The sequence below is a fragment of the Acanthochromis polyacanthus genome, chromosome 20 (assembly GCF_021347895.1).
Source record: "Acanthochromis polyacanthus isolate Apoly-LR-REF ecotype Palm Island chromosome 20, KAUST_Apoly_ChrSc, whole genome shotgun sequence".
Lineage (NCBI taxonomy): Eukaryota > Metazoa > Chordata > Actinopteri > Pomacentridae > Acanthochromis > Acanthochromis polyacanthus.
Genome location: NC_067132.1, coordinates 241596 through 262096, shown reverse-complemented (window position 1 = coordinate 262096; position 20501 = coordinate 241596). Strand labels below are relative to the sequence as shown.

General features: G+C 38.7%; 1 protein-coding gene across 1 annotated transcript; it reads right to left on the bottom strand.

Annotated features, from left to right (window-relative positions):
- Window positions 1-1467: 1467 nt before the first annotated feature.
- LOC127531338 (CD276 antigen-like) lies at window positions 1468-19844 on the bottom strand. The gene is made up of 6 exons (XM_051940427.1): window positions 19548-19844; window positions 17158-17557; window positions 16757-17023; window positions 16430-16528; window positions 1837-1881; window positions 1468-1557 (listed from the first exon to the last, which is right to left on the bottom strand). The coding sequence occupies exons 1-6, from the start codon at window positions 19842-19844 to the stop codon at window positions 1505-1507; spliced, it is 1161 nt and encodes a 386-aa protein (XP_051796387.1). The 3' UTR covers window positions 1468-1504.
- Between the last annotated feature and the right edge of the window lie 657 nt (window positions 19845-20501).

The following is a 20501-nucleotide window of genomic DNA, read 5'->3' as shown; positions in this document are numbered from 1 at the left end:
TTTCTGTCTTTTCACCAACATCCAAAGCTGACAGAGAAAAACAGTGGAGTTCAGTCCTGTTGGTTTGACAGCAAAGTTAAAGCTGCAGGAGCTGCTGGATGTGAGCAGAGGGCAGCAGCAGGGGGCGCTGTTGGAGGGTTTCCATCAGCCTTCAGCGTGTTCAGGACGTCAGAGAAAGTGTGACATTAAAACAGTGAACAGAGCATCTGTGATCTGTGTTCAGGGTCCAACCTCCGTTTTCCATCAACTCTCAGCTTCATCAGATCAGTTTACTGCTGCATAGAAATCAGCTGAGCAGATCTGTTCCTCCACAACACACAAACACACTTTAAACACTGACACACACAAAGTAAACTGGATTTTTCTCTTTCTAGTTACTGATTTTAAAGTCAGGTTTGATCATTTCATGGTGTAAAAGTGTCTGAAATTCCAGTTAGAACACGATGAGACGTTGAAACTGTAAATCAGAGTAATGACATGATGAATGCCAGCAGCACTTTAAAGTCCTGCCTTTAAGGTGGAATAATGTGGAGGATATTTAGATGAGATTATCTTTGACTGTCTCCCTGAGGACAACTTTGTTTTGGACATTGGAGAGAATCCAGACGTCATTTTGTGTCTTTTTGTGGTTGTTTTGTGTCTCTTAAGTTTGTTTTGTGTCTAGTTTTGATCATTTGTTGTCTGGTTTTAGTTGTTTGGTGTCTCTTAGTGGTCATTTGTTGTGTTCTAGTGGCTTTTTAGTTTATTTTTGTGGTCATTTTGTGTCTCTTTGTGGTCGTTTTTCACAACTTTTCCAGCTAAATCAACACTTAAAAACCTCATAATCAGATAAAGTTTGTAGAGTCAACAGTGAAGTGTTTGACTGAATAAATGAGTGATGGAGTTACAGCGTCCTCTGCTGGACACAAACTGAAATCATTTATTGTCGTTTCTCCAAGAATGTTTTTATTTTTAATAATAAAGTGACAATAAAACCAGTGGAGGTCACAGACTGTTACAATCATTGTGTTTTATCAGCATGAAAATATGACATAAAGTCCGATAATCCAGTATTAACACTGATAGTCTAATAATCCATGAAAATACAGACTCCTGATTGTATTTGAAGCCTCATGTTTGTATTTAGCTCCAATCACACTGAAAGTCTAGTTTGAAATCTGTTCTATGAAAAATCAAGATAAAAAACAAAGAGTCTGTTCCAGTCAGTGGAGGAAGTCAACTGAAGATGATTTACAGCAAAGAAAAACTCTGAAATAAAACTTAAACATCTATAAAACTGAAAATGATCAAAATAATAATAAAAACAAGAGAAAAACAATAGTAGTAACAGCAGACAAAAGTGCATCAGTGGCTAGAAATTCACCAGTTAATTATTCATTCAGTGACCCTGAGATCTTCATGTTTCAGTAAAAGCAGCATTAGATGATGAACAGCGATGATGCAGTCAGTAAGATGGAAAGCTGCTTGTTTTTTAATAAGTGTTTTTTCTTTCCTTCATATTGTTTCAAGGACACAAATATTTTGAATCCTGAGGAAGACGTTTCTCCTGCAGGTCCACTGCAAATAGAATGAAATAAAAAATAAATTAATAAAAATAAAACTCAAAAACCAAAAAGAGTTCTTTGTATATTCTCCTTCTGTGTGAAATTCAGCTTCTAAAGAGCTGAATCTGATCTGATACAACAAAGCATGTTGTAGAAAATAAGTGGTGGAAATGTTCCTGAAACATCCCAGAAAACTAACTTGATGACAACAGTTTTCTCCTTTAACATGTTCCCTCATTTACTGTAGTTCACACAGAGCAGCACACAAGTTTAATGAAGAACATTTACTTACTGGTTTCATCACTGTCTGTTCTTCTTGTGTTGTTTTCTTGTTGACCTGAGAAATATTCAGAAAACATCATCAACACAAACAACAAACAAAATATACATTCCGAAGTGAAAGAAGAACATCTTACCTTTTTTTCTTTATATAGAAAAGTAGAAGGATGACTCCTATTACTACTCCTATTCCTGCTCCTGCTATTAAAGCCCAAGTTTTATCCTTCATCCACTTGACTCCTCCTCCATTGACTGATTTCCCTGAAATATAAAAGATTCAGTTAATTTTCTGTCTCTGGAAGTTTTGGAGTTTTGTGATCTTTGATGTCTGCAGGTCAAACACATCTTCCAGATAATCAGAGGAACTTTTGCTGTTTTACCTCCACTTATCTTCACAGAGGTGTCACTTATCAGCGTCTCCTCAGCATTACTGAGTTGACAGGTGTACATTCCCTCCTGCTCTGAAGATAAGTCCTGCAGTGTGATGTCTCCTGACTCTGACACATCCTTCACCTGCTGCCTCCACTCCTCTGAGACTGTGGAGCTGCCATCAGTCCTGCTCTGCTTCACCATCATCTGACTGTGGTTGAATCTCCAAAGCAGGTGAGAGAAGGAAAAGTTGGAGGCAGCGCAGGTGATGATTGTTTCACTTGTTGATCCACTGATAGGAGCTGAAATGATGGAAGAGAAAAAGACAAGAATGAAGCAAGTCAATAATGTGTGAGTGGATTGTTGAGATGAGATGTTTTCCTCACTGAGTTTCCTCCAAGCAGCTCTCCTCCTGTTTGTTGGAGTTGTGACGGTGCAGCTGTAGACCAGATCAGTATGACTGTGTGAGAGGATCAGAGAACTACTGATGCTGTAAAGCTGCTCTTCATTCTGCTGGACTGTGGTTGTGTTGTGGAGGTTGATGTTGGATGGAGGTGTGGTGGACCAGGTGAGCTCAGGTTGAGGGTAGATCCCCTCTGAGCTGCAGCTCATCCTGTTTTCTACCTGCTGGATGTTCACTTCATGGACTGGAGCTGGAAAAGAGGATCTTTGGTGTTCATTCACCAATATATTTGATAGATTTTCTAAGAAAGACAGAAAAATAACTAAAATTGCAGTGGCTTCCTGTCTTACGATGTGCAGCTCATACCATAAATGTTTAGGTTAATGATTGAATCTTGATCTGTAATGATGGTGCTGATAAAACACTTGTATCTTCCTTCATCCTGAACCTTCACTCCTGTCAGCTGCAGTGAGGCGTTTCCTCTGGAAATCTGGTCCTTGAACAGTGACGTCCTGTTTCTGTAGATCTGGTGCTGGCGTCCAAGCTGGTCTTGTTTGTCGTAGTACCAGTGAACAATATGTCCTGTCGTCAAATGAGTCCAGTGGATGACGGCTCGAGTATCGACCTGGAAGCTGCACGGTAAGATGCATCTCTCCATAAAAACACAGGACACCTCAGTATCTGCAACATCAGGTAAAGACCATGTTAGTGAGAGACTCAGACCTGCATCAGAAACACACTTAGATTTAGTTGTTGAGCAGCATTTGTTCTGTTACTGAGAAATAAGAATTACAATTAAACAATAAACAGTAAATGAAAATAAGATTATAAATGAACAAGTTTGTAAAAATGAGTTTTCATGAGTTCAGGTCTTTCAGTCTCCAGTTTCTGATTCCTGAACTTCAGTATTTTATTTTACCATTTAATGAGTTTCCTTGAATGTAAAGATGACATGAATCAGACTGTTGAGCAGCAGGCGAACAGGCAGACGGGTGAAATAATAATGATTTATTATTTAAACATGATAAAACAGCAGATACTCACAGGGGGCTCGGGAGGACAGAATGGGTTAGCTAAAACTGAACTTAGGATGACGGACAAGTGCCGTGATTAAATCTAAACAAAACTAAACTAAGAATGGAGAGAGGAGAACGGAGGCACGGGGAAGGCAGAATGGGGGAAAATAAAACTGAACTCAGGGCGACGGCAAGATGCCGCGATTAGATCTAAACAAAGCTAAACTAAGAATGGGAGAGAAGACTCACAGCTATCCATGGGAGCGGAGGAAGAGGTGGAGGGCTGAACTGAGGGAGCTGATGGTGGATATGGCAAGAACAGAGGAAGGCAGACTGAGAACCAACAGAGGAAGGGTGCAACGTGGAGTGAGGAGTTCCGATGAGAGGGAGGAAGACGGTGTGAGCAGAGTATCCAGAAGAAACAGAGTCCATGTAATGCCGTGCATGCAAGTTGTAGCGTCCAGAGTGCAGAGGGTAGGTGTAGCAATGACCCAGCAAAGGAAGCAGAGTAGAGCCAGGCTTTTATGCTGAGCTGATTGAAAGCTCATTGAACACAGCTGTCTTTCCTCCCAGCTGCTCCTGATCAGCTCAATCAGCACTGGCACTGGGGAATCGTGACAAAAGATAAATAACATCCAGTATCTAAATAATGATTATCAGGGTTTTTATCTGATTGATTGAATGTTGGTTTTTCCATTTGATTTGTTGACAGCAGGAAAAATACTAAAAATAATCAGGTTCATCTGGTCAGGGTCCAGAGTGTTGGATTTAAGGGATCTATGGAATAAAACTGTCATAATTCCTGTTATAATAATATTCTAATGTCATTATTTGTTTCTTGATGAGGAGAAACTGTCCCACATTCATTTCTGCTGTTTGTTGTTGTTTCTCTTCCACCTCTGTTTGTCCTCAACTGCTCTGTTCAGTCTCAGAACCTGGAAATTTATCAACGCAGTTTCTCTACCAGGAATTACTCCCATATTCTTTGAGAAACAAGTTCATACCTGTCTTCTCCTGCTGCCAGCCAATAGTAGGTTTTGATTTTATCTGAAGGAGCCACCCTGTTCCCTCCTGCTCTTTCTACCAGTTGAGACATGAACACAAACTGTTAATGAGACAAACTCAGAGCTGAACTGTTTAAAACCGAGACTGGAACAAAGAAACATCAGTTCATTTCATCCATTCGTTTGTTTACAGTCAGCATGAAACAAATGATCTCCTGTGGATTAATTATTTAAACTCAGCAAAGTTTTTCTTATAGTCAGTTTTTACTCACCTCCTCTGCAACCAGTCAGAAACATCAGAAACATCAGCAGAAACACAGAAACCTTCAACCTGATCATATTTCTGCATATTTTCATGTTGCAGAGCAGATCTGGACGGTGAAGACTGAAGTTCTTCCTGACATCAAGGTGTTCAGAAGGCAGTGAACTTTACAGCAGCATGTGAGGACAGAAGTGGAAGAATTAGGAAATTCAAAGCTGCTGAGGAGGAGGAACATCTTCAGAGGAGGTGGAGTCTACTTTTTAATAAACCTGATTCATTATCTGCTGTAACATGAGACCTCAGAGCTTCACATCAGGAGACTTCTTTTGATTTGTCAGGTTACGATTCATAAATGTTTCTGGGACCTGACCTGCCTGTCACCTGTAAAGACAGATGAACTGAAACGGATAAAGATCAGTGTTTTTCACCTGCCAACTGTGAGTTTCTGTGTTCCAGCTTCTCGAGTTCACCTCGTCCTGAGTTTAGTTTGTTAGTCTCTGGTTGTTTAGTTGTTAGTTTGATTTCTATGTGCTCTGATGTAACTTTAAATTTTGGAATCACAGTCTTTACTCAGTCGCTGGTCTCCTTATCCTCACTAACGTCTGGCTTCTCTCTAAAACCCTGACAGATTATGATGGTTTCTGATTCATCACAGTTTAGTTTGAGGAACTTTGTTGGCTTTGTTTCTGTGATGCAGTTGGTGGGTTGAATGGGTGACAGCAGTCATTGTTGTGGTGGAGATGTAGAGCTGGAAGTCATCAGTCAAAGTGGAGTCCATGATGGTGGATGAAGTGGTCAGAGGAAGCATGTAGAGGATGAAGAGGAGGAGGCCCACAACAGAACCTTGGAGAACACCGTGGAAGAGTCCAGCAGTGGAGGATTTGTTGATGAACTGGAGTCTGTCAGAGAGGACGGACTGGAACCAGCGATGCTAATGTTGACGACTGTTTCCAGGAGAAGGATGGGATGTCAGGATTTAGTCCAGGTGTTTTCAGAATGGAAGTGACGGCAGCAAGTTTAAAACAAAGTAGGATGAAGCCAGTAGATGGTTTGGAGTTATGGTGAGGAGTCTGGATAGAGCAGGAAAGAAGGTCTGAACAAACTCAGAGGAGATGGAGTCCAGGATGGAGGTAGAAGCTTTTATTCCTGTCATGAACTTGGAGAGGTCAGATATTTACCAGATTTTCTCTTCTTTGTTTCTTTCTGTATAATGTCTTTAAAATCCTCTTATTTCTTTGATATTATAGTTTACTGTGGTTGATCATCTGCTACTCAGTCTCTTTAATGTGAACAAGCTCACATCAGGCTGAAACTCCATTAAAGTCCCTGAGTTGACAACCAGCTTCATCAGACTGTTTATTCTGACTGCAGCTGTTGGGTTCTTTCATGAAAAGATCTCCTGGATATGTTGAACCTGCTTCTTAGTGCAGAACTCAGACCTCTGATGTTGAATTCTGAGGTTTCCATGTGGTCAGACTTGATCTCATGTTACATTTAGAGGGTGGATTACTAATGAAACTATCTTCAAAAACAGAAATCCTCATATGAGCTCAGAAAACCAGATTGTTCAGTCTGTCTAGTTGTGGTGAAAATGCACAACAGGAAACCAGCAGATGACAGATGTTTGACTGCAGCTGATTGGTGCTTCGGTGTTTTTGTGATACGAACAAACCAACTCTGTCATAACGGAAACAACAAAGTGTGTTTCTGAAGAGAAATAAACTCCTCAGTCTGTCTTCGCTTGATTTCAATAATGTTTAATTTTAAGGTTTTTCAGTCGTTTTTAGAAGCTGTAGATCATGTTGGACCTGCTCCACATGTAAATGAGGTTCAGTCCCTGCGAAGTTTCTCTGTTTGAATTCTCACTTTGTAACTGGAAACCTTCTGGGGAAATTTTGACAGCAGGACTCTAAAGTTCAGTCTTTTCCTCCAGATCTGCTCTGAAACATGAAATAATCAGGATGAAGGTTTCTGTGTTTCTCCTGTTTCTGTGGATTCTGACTGTTTCCAGAGGAGGTGAGTGAAAACTTTCTTTTCACTTCAGAAGTTTTTTTAATGTTATTTTCGATACATCACTTTATTGTGTTTTACAGTTAATGTCTCTTGTGTCTCTTATTTCACAAAACTTCTCTAAAAACAAAAACTCTCAAACTGTTGTCGTTGTCACAGAAGTTCAAATGTCAAACCTGGAATCTGTAATGTGGCTTTAAAAAGGCTGAGCTGTGACAGAGTATATTAAATTATTCTGGATCATTTATTAGTGTATTTGCTGGTAAGTATTTGTTAAAAATGACATTTCTTTGTGGGTCAGGTATTTGTATTGAAGGATCAGATTTGGTCCTCAGGAATCCATTTATTTACTGCTGATAAACAGAATAGATTAAATTAACTGATGTTTCCTTGTTATAGTCTCAGTTTTAAACAGTTGAGCTCTGAGTTGGTCTGAAGAACTGTAGAGAAACTGACTTCCTGCCTCACCATGCGAAGAGAGAACAACAGGAGACTGTGGTTGAGCAATATACAAAATAGAAACTAACATCCATCCATTCTCTACACACCGCTTTATCCTCATTAGGGTCATGGGGGGTGCTGGAGTCTATCCCAGCTGACTCTGGTGAAGGCAGGGGACACCCTGGACAGGTCACCAGTCTGTCACAGGGCTACATATACAGACACACAATCACACTCACATTCACACCTACGGACAATTTAGAGTAACCAATTAACCTCAGCATGTTTTTGGACTGTGGGAGGAAGTCGGAGTACCCGGAGAAAACCCACACATGCACAGGGAGAACATGCAAACTCCATGCAGAAAGATCCCAGGCTCAGGTCAGGACTCAAACCAGGGATCTTCTTGCTGTAAGGCGAAAGCGCTAACCACAATTCTGCTGTTCCACAGATTACAGCAAACAGTGACGTGTTTCCCACATGAAGGTGTGCAGTACTGATGAGATAAAACATACTTTGCTTTTCACACTTCAGTGAGTTAAAGATAACTGAGTTTTACAGCTGAAGACATCAGAACTGTTTCTAACAAATAAAATTTTATTAACATCCAACACTCATACTATGACTGGTGTTCATGGTGGACAGAAATGAAGTTTTTGATCCATCCAAGGATGAAAGAGGATTTATCAGCACAATGTTGTTAAATTTACTGAATATCTGATCAAGGAGGAGATTTAAATTCTGATAAAATGCTGAACAGAATAAAAGATAACAATAACATAAATTAACACTGTTTAGCTGTAATTCTTATTTCTCAGCAACAGAACAAACGCTGCTCATCAACTAAATCTAAGTGTGTTTCTGATGCAGGTCTGAGTCTCTCACTAACATGGTCTTTACCTGATGTTGCAGATACTGAGGTGTCCTGTGTTTTTATGGAGAGATGCATCTTACCGTGCAGCTTCCAGGCCGGTCCTCAAGTCGTCATCCACTGGATTCAGATGAAAGGACTTAATGTGCACTTCTACAGCGACAAACAAGACCATCTTGAATATCAGCACCAGATCTACAGAAACAGGACGTCACTGTTCAAGGACCAGATCTCCAGAGGAAACGCCTCACTGCAGCTGACAGGAGTGAAGGTTCAGGATGAAGGAAGATACGAGTGTTTCATCAGAACCATCAAGAAACGCAAAGACTCAACTTTTATCAACCTAAAAGTTTACAGTATGAGAAAAATACAGAAAACCATCAAATATTTAGTGTTTCCTTCATGTTCAGTGCTTTCAGTATCAGTAGGACTGTGTGAAGCTGCAGTTCTTCGGTTTGTCCTGTAGGTGGAAGCAGAAAAATACACTGAATGAATGAAATAATGAATGTTGCTTTGACTCACTGCTCTGGAGTAGTAGTATCAGTTTTGGTATCAGTAGTAGGATGAGTAGTAATATCAGTCGTAGTGCTATGTAGAAAATGCAAAATGTTAACTCTGTCTGTGCATCTAAATTCTCTTTCTTTTCCAGCTCCAGTCCATGAGGTGAACATCCAGCAGGTAGAAAACAGGATGAGCTGCAGCTCAGAGGGGATCTACCCTCAACCTGAGCTCACCTGGTCCACCACACCTCCATCCAACATCAACCTCCACAACACAACCACAGTCCAGCAGAATGAAGAGCAGCTTTACAGCATCAGTAGTTCTCTGATCCTCTCACACAGTCATACTGATCTGGTCTACAGCTGCACAGTCACAACTCCAACAAACAGGAGGAGAGCTGCTTGGAGGAAACTCAGTGAGGAAAACATCTCATCTCAACAATCCACTCACACATTATTGACTTGCTTCATTCTTGTCTTTTTCTCTTCCATCATTTCAGCTCCTATCAATGGATCAACAAGTGAAACAATCATCACCTGCGCTGCCTCCAACTTTTCCTTCTCTCACCTGCTTTGGAGATTCAACCACAGTCAGATGATGGTGAAGCAGAGCAGGACTGATGGCAGCTCCACAGTCTCAGAGGAGTGGAGGCAGCAGGTGAAGGATGTGTCAGAGTCAGGAGACATCACACTGCAGGACTTATCTTCAGAGCAGGAGGGAATGTACACCTGTCAACTCAGTAATGCTGAGGAGACGCTGATAAGTGACACCTCTGTGAAGATAAGTGGAGGTAAAACAGCAAAAGTTCCTCTGATTATCTGGAAGATGTGTTTGACCTGCAGACATCAAAGATCACAAAACTCCATCATGGAGCTTCCAGAGACAGAAAATTAACTGAATCTTTTATGTTTCATGCAATTTAATCATTGTTGAAGGAGTCAAGCAGATGATGGATAAAACTACTTGGGCTCTAATAACAGCAGCAGCAGCAGTGGTCGCAGCAGGAGTCGGCCCTCTACTGTATTATAAAATGAAACGACGTAAGAACATGTTCTTCCTTCACTTTGGAATTTATTTCTTGTTTTATTATTTCTTTGTTGTGTGTGTGTGTGTGTGTGTGTGTTCATGATGTTTTCTGAACTCTGAATATTTTTCAGGTCAACAAGAAAACACCACAAGAAGATCAAATAGTGATGAAACCAGGTCAGTAAATGTTCATTCTTAAACTTGTGTGCTGCTCTGTGTGAACTACAGTAAATGAGGGAACATGTTAAAGGAGAAAACTGTTGTCATCAAGTTAGTTTTCTGGGATGTTTCAGGAACATTTCCACCACTTATTTTCATCAACATGCTTTGTTGTATCAGCTAAGATGATGATCTCAGTCAGAGTTCAACAACATCCATGAAATGAAAACATTAAAGTCACTGAAATGAAGAGAAAACAGAAAATCACATGAAGGAATCAGGATTGATGAGGTTTATTTTACACTTTATACTCAGGAAGGATAAAGAAGGAACTGTGTTGGTTTTTATCTTCATGTGTGTTTCTGTTTTTCCTCTGTTCAGATGTATGAAGCCTGAAGATAAAGATGGAGGACGTTCTTCAAATGAAGGAAATGTTGAACCTGAACTCCAGTCTGGTCACTCTGGAAATGGAAACAAGAAATGGTTCAAGAAAAATGAACTTCTGCAGCAGTGACTGAAGGACTAAACAGTGTCTGTGATGTTTTGAAGGTTTGATGAGTTTGTTCCAGAAAGACTGAAGAAGAGCTTTAAAACTGTTTTAGACACAAACTCATTGTTTTTCTTCAGCTCATCAGTGAAAGACAAACTCTTGTGAATGTACAGAATGGACAGAGAATGTAGATTTTTTTTTTTCACAGCAATGCACTTCAGCTTAACAGAAGTACTGTGACCAAATAATAACAATTTATTTGTAATTTTAAGTGAGAAATTATTCCTGAAAACATAACGTGTCTGCCTTAAAAAGATCCAATTATAGTTCAACATTCCCTTAATTCTCTACATTTCCAAATATGGAACTGTAAAAAAAAAAAAAAAAAAAAGGATTCTACAGCATTAAGCACAGCAAAACAAGCTATGGTCACACATTTTCATCAACACTAAAACCTCAAAATAAGTTGATTAAACTAGATGTTTAGTAGAACCTATTTTATTTTTGTTTGCACAACTAAATATTTTTAATTAATTCAACGTGCTGCTTTCATTCTTCTCACAACTCAGAAGGGTTGATGATTTTATGTAAAGCATGGATGCTGTATGTTGTTGTAAATGTGAATAAAATCTTTTTTAATTTATGAGAATGTACCAATAAATGTAAATGGTGTAAATTCAGATTTGAAATCCGAGTCTTTTAGTAAAGCGTGAAGTTTTCCTTTGATTTTTGATCTGAAGTTAAAACATCTCTGATACCAGAAGAAAAAACAGCCAAATGTGAACTAATTTGACTTTTACTGTGATGAATTTCACTTTTAAATGTGAGCTTGTTCACTTGTTTGTGTTGGTTTTGATTTGTTTTTCCACTTTGAACTGAAACAGAGAAGGAACTGGATATATTCAGTTCAACTTCCACAGATATCTTTATAAATATCCAGATTTTATGCTGTAAAAATTTCAGTCAAATATGAATCAGTAGAACACAGATTGTCCCTCCTGTAAGTTTTGATATTTAGCTTTAATGATCCACCCAAACCTGTTCTCTTCTGCTCTTTTTTCTCCTCATGAGACACAAATAAAGACATTAGAATATTATAATAACAGGAATTAGGAATGGTACATTCCTTTTCTGCTCATAAATCCGACATACTGGACCTTGACAAGACAAACCTGATGAGGTGGTGTCGTCACTGGGACAAGACGAGCTCTCCGTTGGATCTTTAGAGGTTTGATGAGAGTCTGAAGACCTGAATGGTAGAACTGGTGGAGAGAAATCAGCAAAGAGAAGAGAGGGGAGGCAGGTTAGAGAAAGCCAAGGACCAGGTGAAGTGAAGTCAGAGCAGAGATGGAAAAGCAGACAGGAAACAAAGGTTAGGGAAAGTGAAGACTGGAAACAGAGCAGGGAGCGGTGGAATCCAAAGAGACGCTACGACTATTTAGAGACGACACAGGACCGACTGGAGGACTGAGTCCAAGAGAGGATGTGCAGTCTGTGGTCCAGCAGGGAGAGAGTGAATGAACAGAGCTTAAATAGCTGCAGGTGAGGTGGTGGACAGGTGAGCTGATGACTGAATGAGAGTCAGCTGCAGGAATCAGCAGAGTGCAGGCAGGTGAATGAGAGAGAGACAGAGAGACAGATGCAGAGACAGAAAGTAAATGGAACGTGTTGAAAAGCAGCATCTTCTCTGAGTCCTGGGGCCCAATCATTTCCATCAATAGAAACTTGTTAGTTCTGTTTAAAATCAACTTTATTCTCACAGTTTTGATGATGTTCTGACTTTAACTGTAACATGAATATTAAATAACACAAACACAAGTTTATCTTTGCTTTGTTTTCCTGCCAAACAAATGACAACAAATGTTAGAATTCTGCTTTATTTTCTCTGATATTTAAATTCCTGACAATTAAAAATAAAGTCCGTTCAGCTTTTAGACAGAAATTCATCTAGATTTTTACTGTTGCTTATAAATTATGTGATTAATTTAGATGAAAGTGTATTTAATTGATCATAAATCTAGAGTTTTGAAAATCCTTCATGTCCAGACAGACGTCTCTAAAGTCCTGCTCTGAAACTTTCACGTTACAGAAAAAGCTTTTATTGATTTATTGTTCAGACTAATGGATCATCCTCCATAGAACCCTCATAGTAGCAGTAAAATAAGTTTATAAATGTAGAAGAACACTGATGTTTTGGTGAAAATGTTGCCTCAACATACTTCAAAACTGATTCCTTTGTTTTCCTCAGACCTGTAAAATAATTTCAGTTGTGTTTAAATAATAGAAAAAATGAGCATCAACCCAGAACAGAGCTGAAATGAAAAGTGACTGAATGTAGAGTTCAGGGTTTCTGCTGTTGGCCTTCTTCCTCTGCTTCACCTCCACATCCTGAAAGCACAGATTCTACACAAAGTTCACCTGAGAGGATAAAAAAAGCTTCAGAAAGTGACAGCAGATGAAGGATTTCTGTCTTTTCACCAACATCCAAAGCTGACAGAGAAAAACAGTGGAGTTCAGTCCTGTTGCTTTGACAGCAAAGTTAAAGCTGCAGGAGCTGCTGGATGTGAGCAGAGGGCAGCAGCAGGGGGCGCTGTTGGAGGGTTTCCATCAGCCTTCAGCGTGTTCAGGACGTCAGAGAAAGTGTGACATTAAAACAGTGAACAGAGCATCTGTGATCTGTTTTCAGGGTCCAACCTCCGTTTTCCATCAACTCTCAGCTTCATCAGATCAGTTTACTGCTGCATAGAAATCAGCTGAGCAGATCTGTTCCTCCACAACACACAAACACACTTTAAACACTGACACACACAAAGTAAACTGGATTTTTCTCTTTATAGTTACTGATTTTAAAGTCAAGTTTGATCATTTCTTGGTGTAAAAGTGTCTGAAATTCCAGTTAGAACACGATGAGACGTTGAAACTGTAAATCAGAGTAATGACATGATGAATGCCAGCAGCACTTTAAAGTCCTGCCTTTAAGGTGGAATAATGTGGAGGATATTTAGATGAGATTATCTTTGACTGTCTCCCTGAGGACAACTTTGTTTTGGACATTGGAGAGAATCCAGACGTCATTTTGTGTCTTTTTGTGGTTGTTTTGTGTCTCTTAAGTTTGTTTTGTGTCTAGTTTTGATCATTTGTCTGGTTTTAGTTGTTTGGTGTCTCTTAGTGGTCATTTGTTGTGTTCGAGTGGCTTTTTAGTTTATTTTTGTGGTCATTTTGTGTCTCTTTGTTGTCGTTTTTCACAACTTTTTCAGCTAAATCAACACTTAAAAAACCTCATAATCAGATAAAGTTTGTAGAGTCAACAGTGAAGTGTTTGACTGAATAAATGAGTGATGGAGTTACAGCGTCCTCTGCTGGACACAAACTGAAATCATTTGTTGTCGTTTTTCCAGAATTGTTTTTATTTTTAATCATAAAGTGACAATAAAACCAGTAGAGGTCACAGACTGTTACAATCATTGTGTTTTATCAGCATGAAAATATGACATAAAACAGGATTTCAGAATATTGTGAAATGAAATGAAGTCTGATAATCCAGTATTAACACTGATAGTCTAATAATCCATGAAAATACAGACTCTGGATTGTATTTGAAGCCTCATGTTTGTATTTAGCTCCAATCACACTAAAATTCTAGTCTGAAATCTGTTCTATGAAAAATGAAGATACAAAACAAAGAGTCTGTTCCAGTCAGTGGAGGAAGTCAACTGAAGCTGATTTTACAGCAAAGAAAAACTCTGAAATAAAACTTAAACATCTATAAAACTGACAATGATCAAAATAATCATAAAAAACAAGAGTAGTAACAGCAGACAAAAGTGCATCAGTAGTTAGAAATTCACAAATTAACTATTAAAATAAAACATTGAAATAATGCTAATCTGCTCAGATCTGCTCAGTAGTTTTTCACATTCATTCAGTGAAACTCTGATGTCCACGTTTCAGTAAAAGCAGCATTAAATGACTAACAGCTGTGCAACAGTCAGTCAGATGTCAAGCTGCTTGTTTTTCTCACAATAGTGGTCATTTTTACCAAGGCACAAATGTTTTAAATACTGAGAAAGACGTTTGTCCTGCATGTCCTCTGAGAGCTGCATCATTACAGGCAGATAAACTATACTTCACTATACTTGTTATGCTAACTTACATACTGTTTGAATTTTACTGCTAGCTATATATGGAGTATGTTTAATGTCAGAGCCGTACATCATCAGAGTAAACTATGAGTCAGTTTTCAATGTTAGCTTATACTTTGTCTGTGTCACATATCCTGTCATGCATGTATCCAAATCTGTGTTGTGTTTTCCTTGCTTTCCCACCCCTCCCTCTTCTCCCATCCCTCCCCCTTGCCCTCTTCTGTCCCTCTCAACCCGCCCGGCCAGCAGGCAGATGGGTCCCCCCTATATAGAGCCGGGTTCTGCTCGAGGTTTCTTCCCTGTTAAAAGGGTGTTTTCCTTGCCACTGTCGCCTTTGGGCTGCTCTGGGGGTCAGGCATATGGGTTCTGTAAAGCGTCTTGAGACGATTTGACTGTAATTGACGCTATATAAATAAAACTGAATTGAACATGAACAGACACAAACCAAATAAAGCTGTAAAATACATGTGCAGTGCAGGAAAAAACTGTAGAATAAGAAACTGAAATACAACACAGTTTTTCAAAGCTCCTATCAGTCCACTGCTGTTAAAGATCCACATTACATGGGTTGTACAGTGAATTAATTATCACAGAGAAAACAGCAGAATGTAAATAAAATGATGGTTGAAATAATCCGTTTTACAAATATTACCAGGATCATTTCATCTCAAATCAACAGCAATTTCTGTTTGACTATATTTGATGTTCTGTGATGAAGAAATATGGATGTTTCTCATATTTGTGAAGCTATATATCAGAATTATAATAATTGTTAAACTCCAGAACTCTTCTCCGTGGATCAGACTGTCTGCTAACAATTTGTTTTTATGGTGAAATTTGTCAAAGCTGCTCAATCAATATAGTGTTAATAATATAATGTAGAATAATCATAATAAGTTAAAAGAAAATAACTTTCTTTTCCTTTTTGTCACCATGATAAAGTATTTAATCGGTTTTCTATTATTGTGACGTGCAGCTCCATGTGGGTCAGAAAATATCACTTCATGACTTCTTTAGATTTTATATAAAACTTGAATGTGTTAAAAAAAATCCTGCTCATAATGAGTTGACAGTCTTTTTTTTAATCAATCTAAAATTTCAAAAGACAAATTTTTAAATATTCAGAGTTTATAATAAAAAAACTAAACCAGAGATTGTCGAGAAGAAGCCTCTGATGATTTGAGATGAAATAAACTGAAATTAAACAAACAAAAAATAAACAACGGAATTAATAAAGTTCATTTGTAACAGCGTCAAAGCATAAAGTGTTTGTAAATCTAAACTAGCAGCTGAAGAAGAACAATGAGTTTGTCTCCAAAACACATTTTTAAAGCTCCTCTTCAGTCTCTCTGTAAAACCTCATCAAGGACTTTACCTCCAGTCTGTTCCTGCATTTATATCTTCAAGTTTAATGGATCTGCAAATAAAATTTAAAAAAAATCAGCCAAAAAACACATCAAATAGCAACAGGCCATTGTTTAATCCTCTTAAATACAAATAAACCTTCTCATCAACCATGACTCCTTCATGTGATTTTCTGTTTTCTCTTCATTTCAGTGACTTTAATGTTTTCATTTCATGGATGTTGTTGAACTCTGACTGAGATCATCATCTTAGCTGATACAACAAAGCATGTTGATGAAAATAAGTGGTGGAAATGTTCCTGAAACATCCCAGAAAACTAACTTGATGACAACAGTTTTCTCCTTTAACATGTTCCCTCATTTACTGTAGTTCACACAGAGCAGCACACAAGTTTAACAAAGAACATTTACTTACTGTATGTGGTTTTATCACTGCTTGATCTTCTTTTGCTGTTTTCTTGTTGACCTGAGAAATGTTCAGAAAACATCATCAACACAAACAATGTAAAAGAAATAAATTCCAAATTGAAGGAAGAACATCTTCTTACCTTTTTTCTTTTTATAGAACAGAAACAGACCGACTGCTGCTGAAACCAGAACAGCTCCAATCACTAAACCTATGAATCCTCCTCCATTGACTGATTTCCCTGAAATAAAAAAAAAAAAACAGTTAATTTTCTGTCTCTGGAAGCTCCATGATGGAGTTTTGTGATCTTTGATGTCTGCAGGTCAAACACATCTTCCAGATAATCAGAGGAACTTTTGCTGTTTTACCTCCACTTATCTTCACAGAGGTGTCACTTATCAGCGTCTCCTCAGCATTACTGAGTTGACAGGTGTACATTCCCTCCTGCTCTGAACATAAGTCCACTTACTTGTTCTAGACAGAGAGGCCGTCATGTTGTTTGTTGGAGTTGTGACGGTGCAGCTGTAGACCAGATCAGTGTGACTGTGTGAGAGGATCAGAGAACTACTGATGCTGTAAAGCTGCTCTTCATTCTGCTGGACTGTGGTTGTGTTGTGGAGGTTGATGTTGGATGGAGGTGTGGTGGACCAGGTGAGCTCAGGTTGAGGGTAGATCCCCTCTGAGCTGCAGCTCATCCTGTTTTCTACCTGCTGGATGTTCACTTCATGGACTGGAGCTGGAAAAGAGGAGAAAAAAAGATCTTTGATGTTCATTCAACAATATATTTGATAATTTTTCTCTTAGAAATACGTTGCACATAAATAACTAAGAAACTAATTGTTTTCCTGGATTACTATGTGCATCTCATACCATCAATTTTTAGGTTAATAACTGAATCCTTGGTTCCATTGTTGGTGCTGGTGTAACATTGGTATCTTCCTTCATCCTGAACCTTCACTCCTGTCAGCTGCAGTGAGGCGTTTCCTCTGGAGATCTGGTCCTTGAACAGTGACGTCCTGTTTCTGTAGATCTGGTCCTGATATCCAAGCTGGTCTTGGTTGTTGTAGTACGAGTGGACATGAAGTCTTTTCATATGAGCCCAGTAGATGACGACTCGAGGACCGGCCTGGAAGCTGCACGGTAAGATGCATCTCTCCATAAAAACACAGGACACCTCAGTATCTGCAACATCAGGTAAAGACCATGTTAGTGAGAGACTCAGACCTGCATCAGAAACACACTTAGATTTAGTTGTTGAGCAGCGTTTGTTCTGTTACTGAGAAATATTAATTACAACTAAATCTCCAGTTTTTGATTCATGAACTCCAAGAAGTTCGATCCATAAATATCTCTGGAAGTTGAAGCTGTAAAGAGACGATAAAATCAGAAAGCAGTAAATGTTTAACTGGTGGACTATTCTTTAGTAATATTTTATTGCAGTATTTTGTTGTTCCCTCCTGCTGTATTTGTAGAAGACGAGGACCAACAGAGAATCAGAGTTTCTGCTCCACAGTTTTAGACCAACTCAGAGTTCAACTGTTTAAACTGAGACTCTAACGAGGAAACATCATTTAATTTAATCCATTCTGTTTGTTTATCAGTAAATAAATGATGTTCTGAGAAATAAATCTGACTCTTCAACACAAATATTTGACCCACAAACAAAACTGACTTCTTCTTTTAGATTTCCTTCCAAATATCACAGCAAATGAAGACAGAATAATTCAATCATTAAATCTGTTCCAGCTCACCTGTATGAGGTGAAGAAAAGTTCAGAAGGTTTTTCTGTTCAGAGGATAAATATTTATGAAGAACTGATGAAGTTCCTGTTGTTGTAAACATGATCAGTTGTGTCTCATGTTCATCTGCTGCTGTCTGATGCTGCACATATTTAATCAACTAAAAGTAAAGACTCCAACAAACAGTAAATCAAGGATTCACTGCAGCACTGAGCTGCTCTGTGAGCTCCTCACTTTCTGACGTTTAAACTGATGTGATCACATTTTGATCAAGACGTTCTGGTTTAGTGAAGGAGAGATTTATGAAATAAAAACAGAATAAAATGCTGGATCAGGATAACATGAAACACAGTGAAGGGAACATTTAAACCGAAGTTTTTAGAATCCTGGTATCAGTTTTCACTCACCTCCTGTGGAAACTAAAATCTACAGAAACATGGAGAAGTTGATCCTGATCCTGATTTATGTCACGTTTCAGAGCAGAACTGGACTAAAGATTTATAAACACCAGATGGAGATCCAGAGACTGGAAAGGCCACAACTCATCATTCTATTATTATTTTATGATGATGACAGAAGAATCTAAAGTACAAAGTTTGTCCAAATGCAGCTTTTAGTACCAAGTTAAATCACAGGAAGTAGTATTTGGAATAAATACTTAAAACCACAACCTGGTACTGAGAAAGTACTACTTGGGTGTAAACATTTGGAATTTTAAGTATTTGGACATTAAGTTGTCTGCTGTGAGGAATATTTCTTGAATAAATCATTCATATTCTCAGTAGTATTTAAAGCTGAAACATTCATTCCAACTGCTTCTGTATCATCAGTCTGTCAGAGAGTCTCACTAAGTGTCAAAGCTGACAGAAACTAAGTCCTCCTCATGTCTCCTCCCAGCAGAAAGTCCATGAAATGAAGCTAAACTAGTGGAGTTCTCTGGTGGACTTCCTCCTCATGTTCACTTTATTCACAGTCTGATCAAATCCTTCATCAACATCTGAGCAGATTTCATCACTAAAGTCACACCAACATCACCAACAATAAATCATCATACCAGCTGTTGTATTTCCTTTCACTCAGTGTTTTCTCTCTGTGTTTACATTTAGATCCTCAGAGGTGGAGTTTCTCTGAGAGGAAACGCCTCTATGGTGATCATTCTCCTCCTCCTGCTGCTTCTGGGGATTTTCCATTAGATTCACTTCCTCAACATGAGTTTACAGTTTATTCTGTTCATAAACACCTCAACCCAAAACAACAGTGTTCTCTGATTTGTTCACGATATTCTAACTCTATAAATGGTCATTTTACACGACTGCATATATATGTTCTTTGCTAGATGTGTAAATATCTGTTTATATATATTTATTTTTCCATTATTTTTCTTCTTCTTTCTCCAGGGGCCTATTTCACGAAGCAGGTTTAGTGAAAACTCTGAGTTTGTTAACCCTGAAATGAGGGAAACTCAGAGTTTTTCGTTTCACCTGTGTCTGTTCGCTGGGAGACAACGTGGTGCTGAAGTACACTGTGTCTCCGCCAACAGCGGAGGTGGATCTCTGACAGAGATCCACCCCTGAACCTGCTATTGGCCACAACAGACCACATTATGTAAATGTGGTCTGCTGTTGGCGGTGGATCTGTCAGAGATCCACCGCCAACAGCGGAGGTGGACAGCGGAGGTGGGAAAGCGGTTGGCGCTGTTGGCGGTGACACAGTGTACTTCAGCACCACATTGTCTCCCAGCGAACAGACACAGGCGATGGCGCTTTGATTTACTTCAGGTCTGTGAGGTTTCTGGTCCTCTGATCGTCTCTCCTTCATATCAGGACTCTAAAGTTCAGTCTTTTCCTCCAGATCTGCTCTGAAGCATAAAATAATCAGGATGAAGGATTGTGTGTTTCTCCTGTTTCTGTGGATTGTGACTGTTTCCAGAGGAGGTGAGTGAAAACTTTGTCTTCTTTTCATAGATTCTAGTTTCTCTTTATTTTCCATCCATGGCTTTATTGTGTTTGACAAGTTGAGCTCTGTTGGTCTCATTAACTGTAGAAAGAGATCAGGAGAAAAAGGTTGAGGTGCTTTATTATCAGACTGAATTAAAGCTACAGGTGTTAGGATGGGGTTTACACACTGATGTGGTTATCAGGAAAAATAATAATGGAATCATTGTAAATGAGAATTAGTGGTCAACTGATCCTAGCTGGTAAAATAAAGAAGGGAGATGTAGAGAGAGAGAGAACAGCCACTACAGAGACTCTGGATGTCAGAGAGTGGATCTTTTTGTCAAATAAAGATGGAAAATTGTTTTTTTTTTTCATGTATTTTTGGAGCACAATGTTCCATGTTGAGAATAATAAGACATATAAATAATAAACACTTGATCAAAAAGAACTGAATCAAGGATTTGAGTCAAAGTCTGGACTTGAATCTAATTCAGATCCTGTGGTGAGAATTTAAAGGATCAGTTCATGATCTAAAATC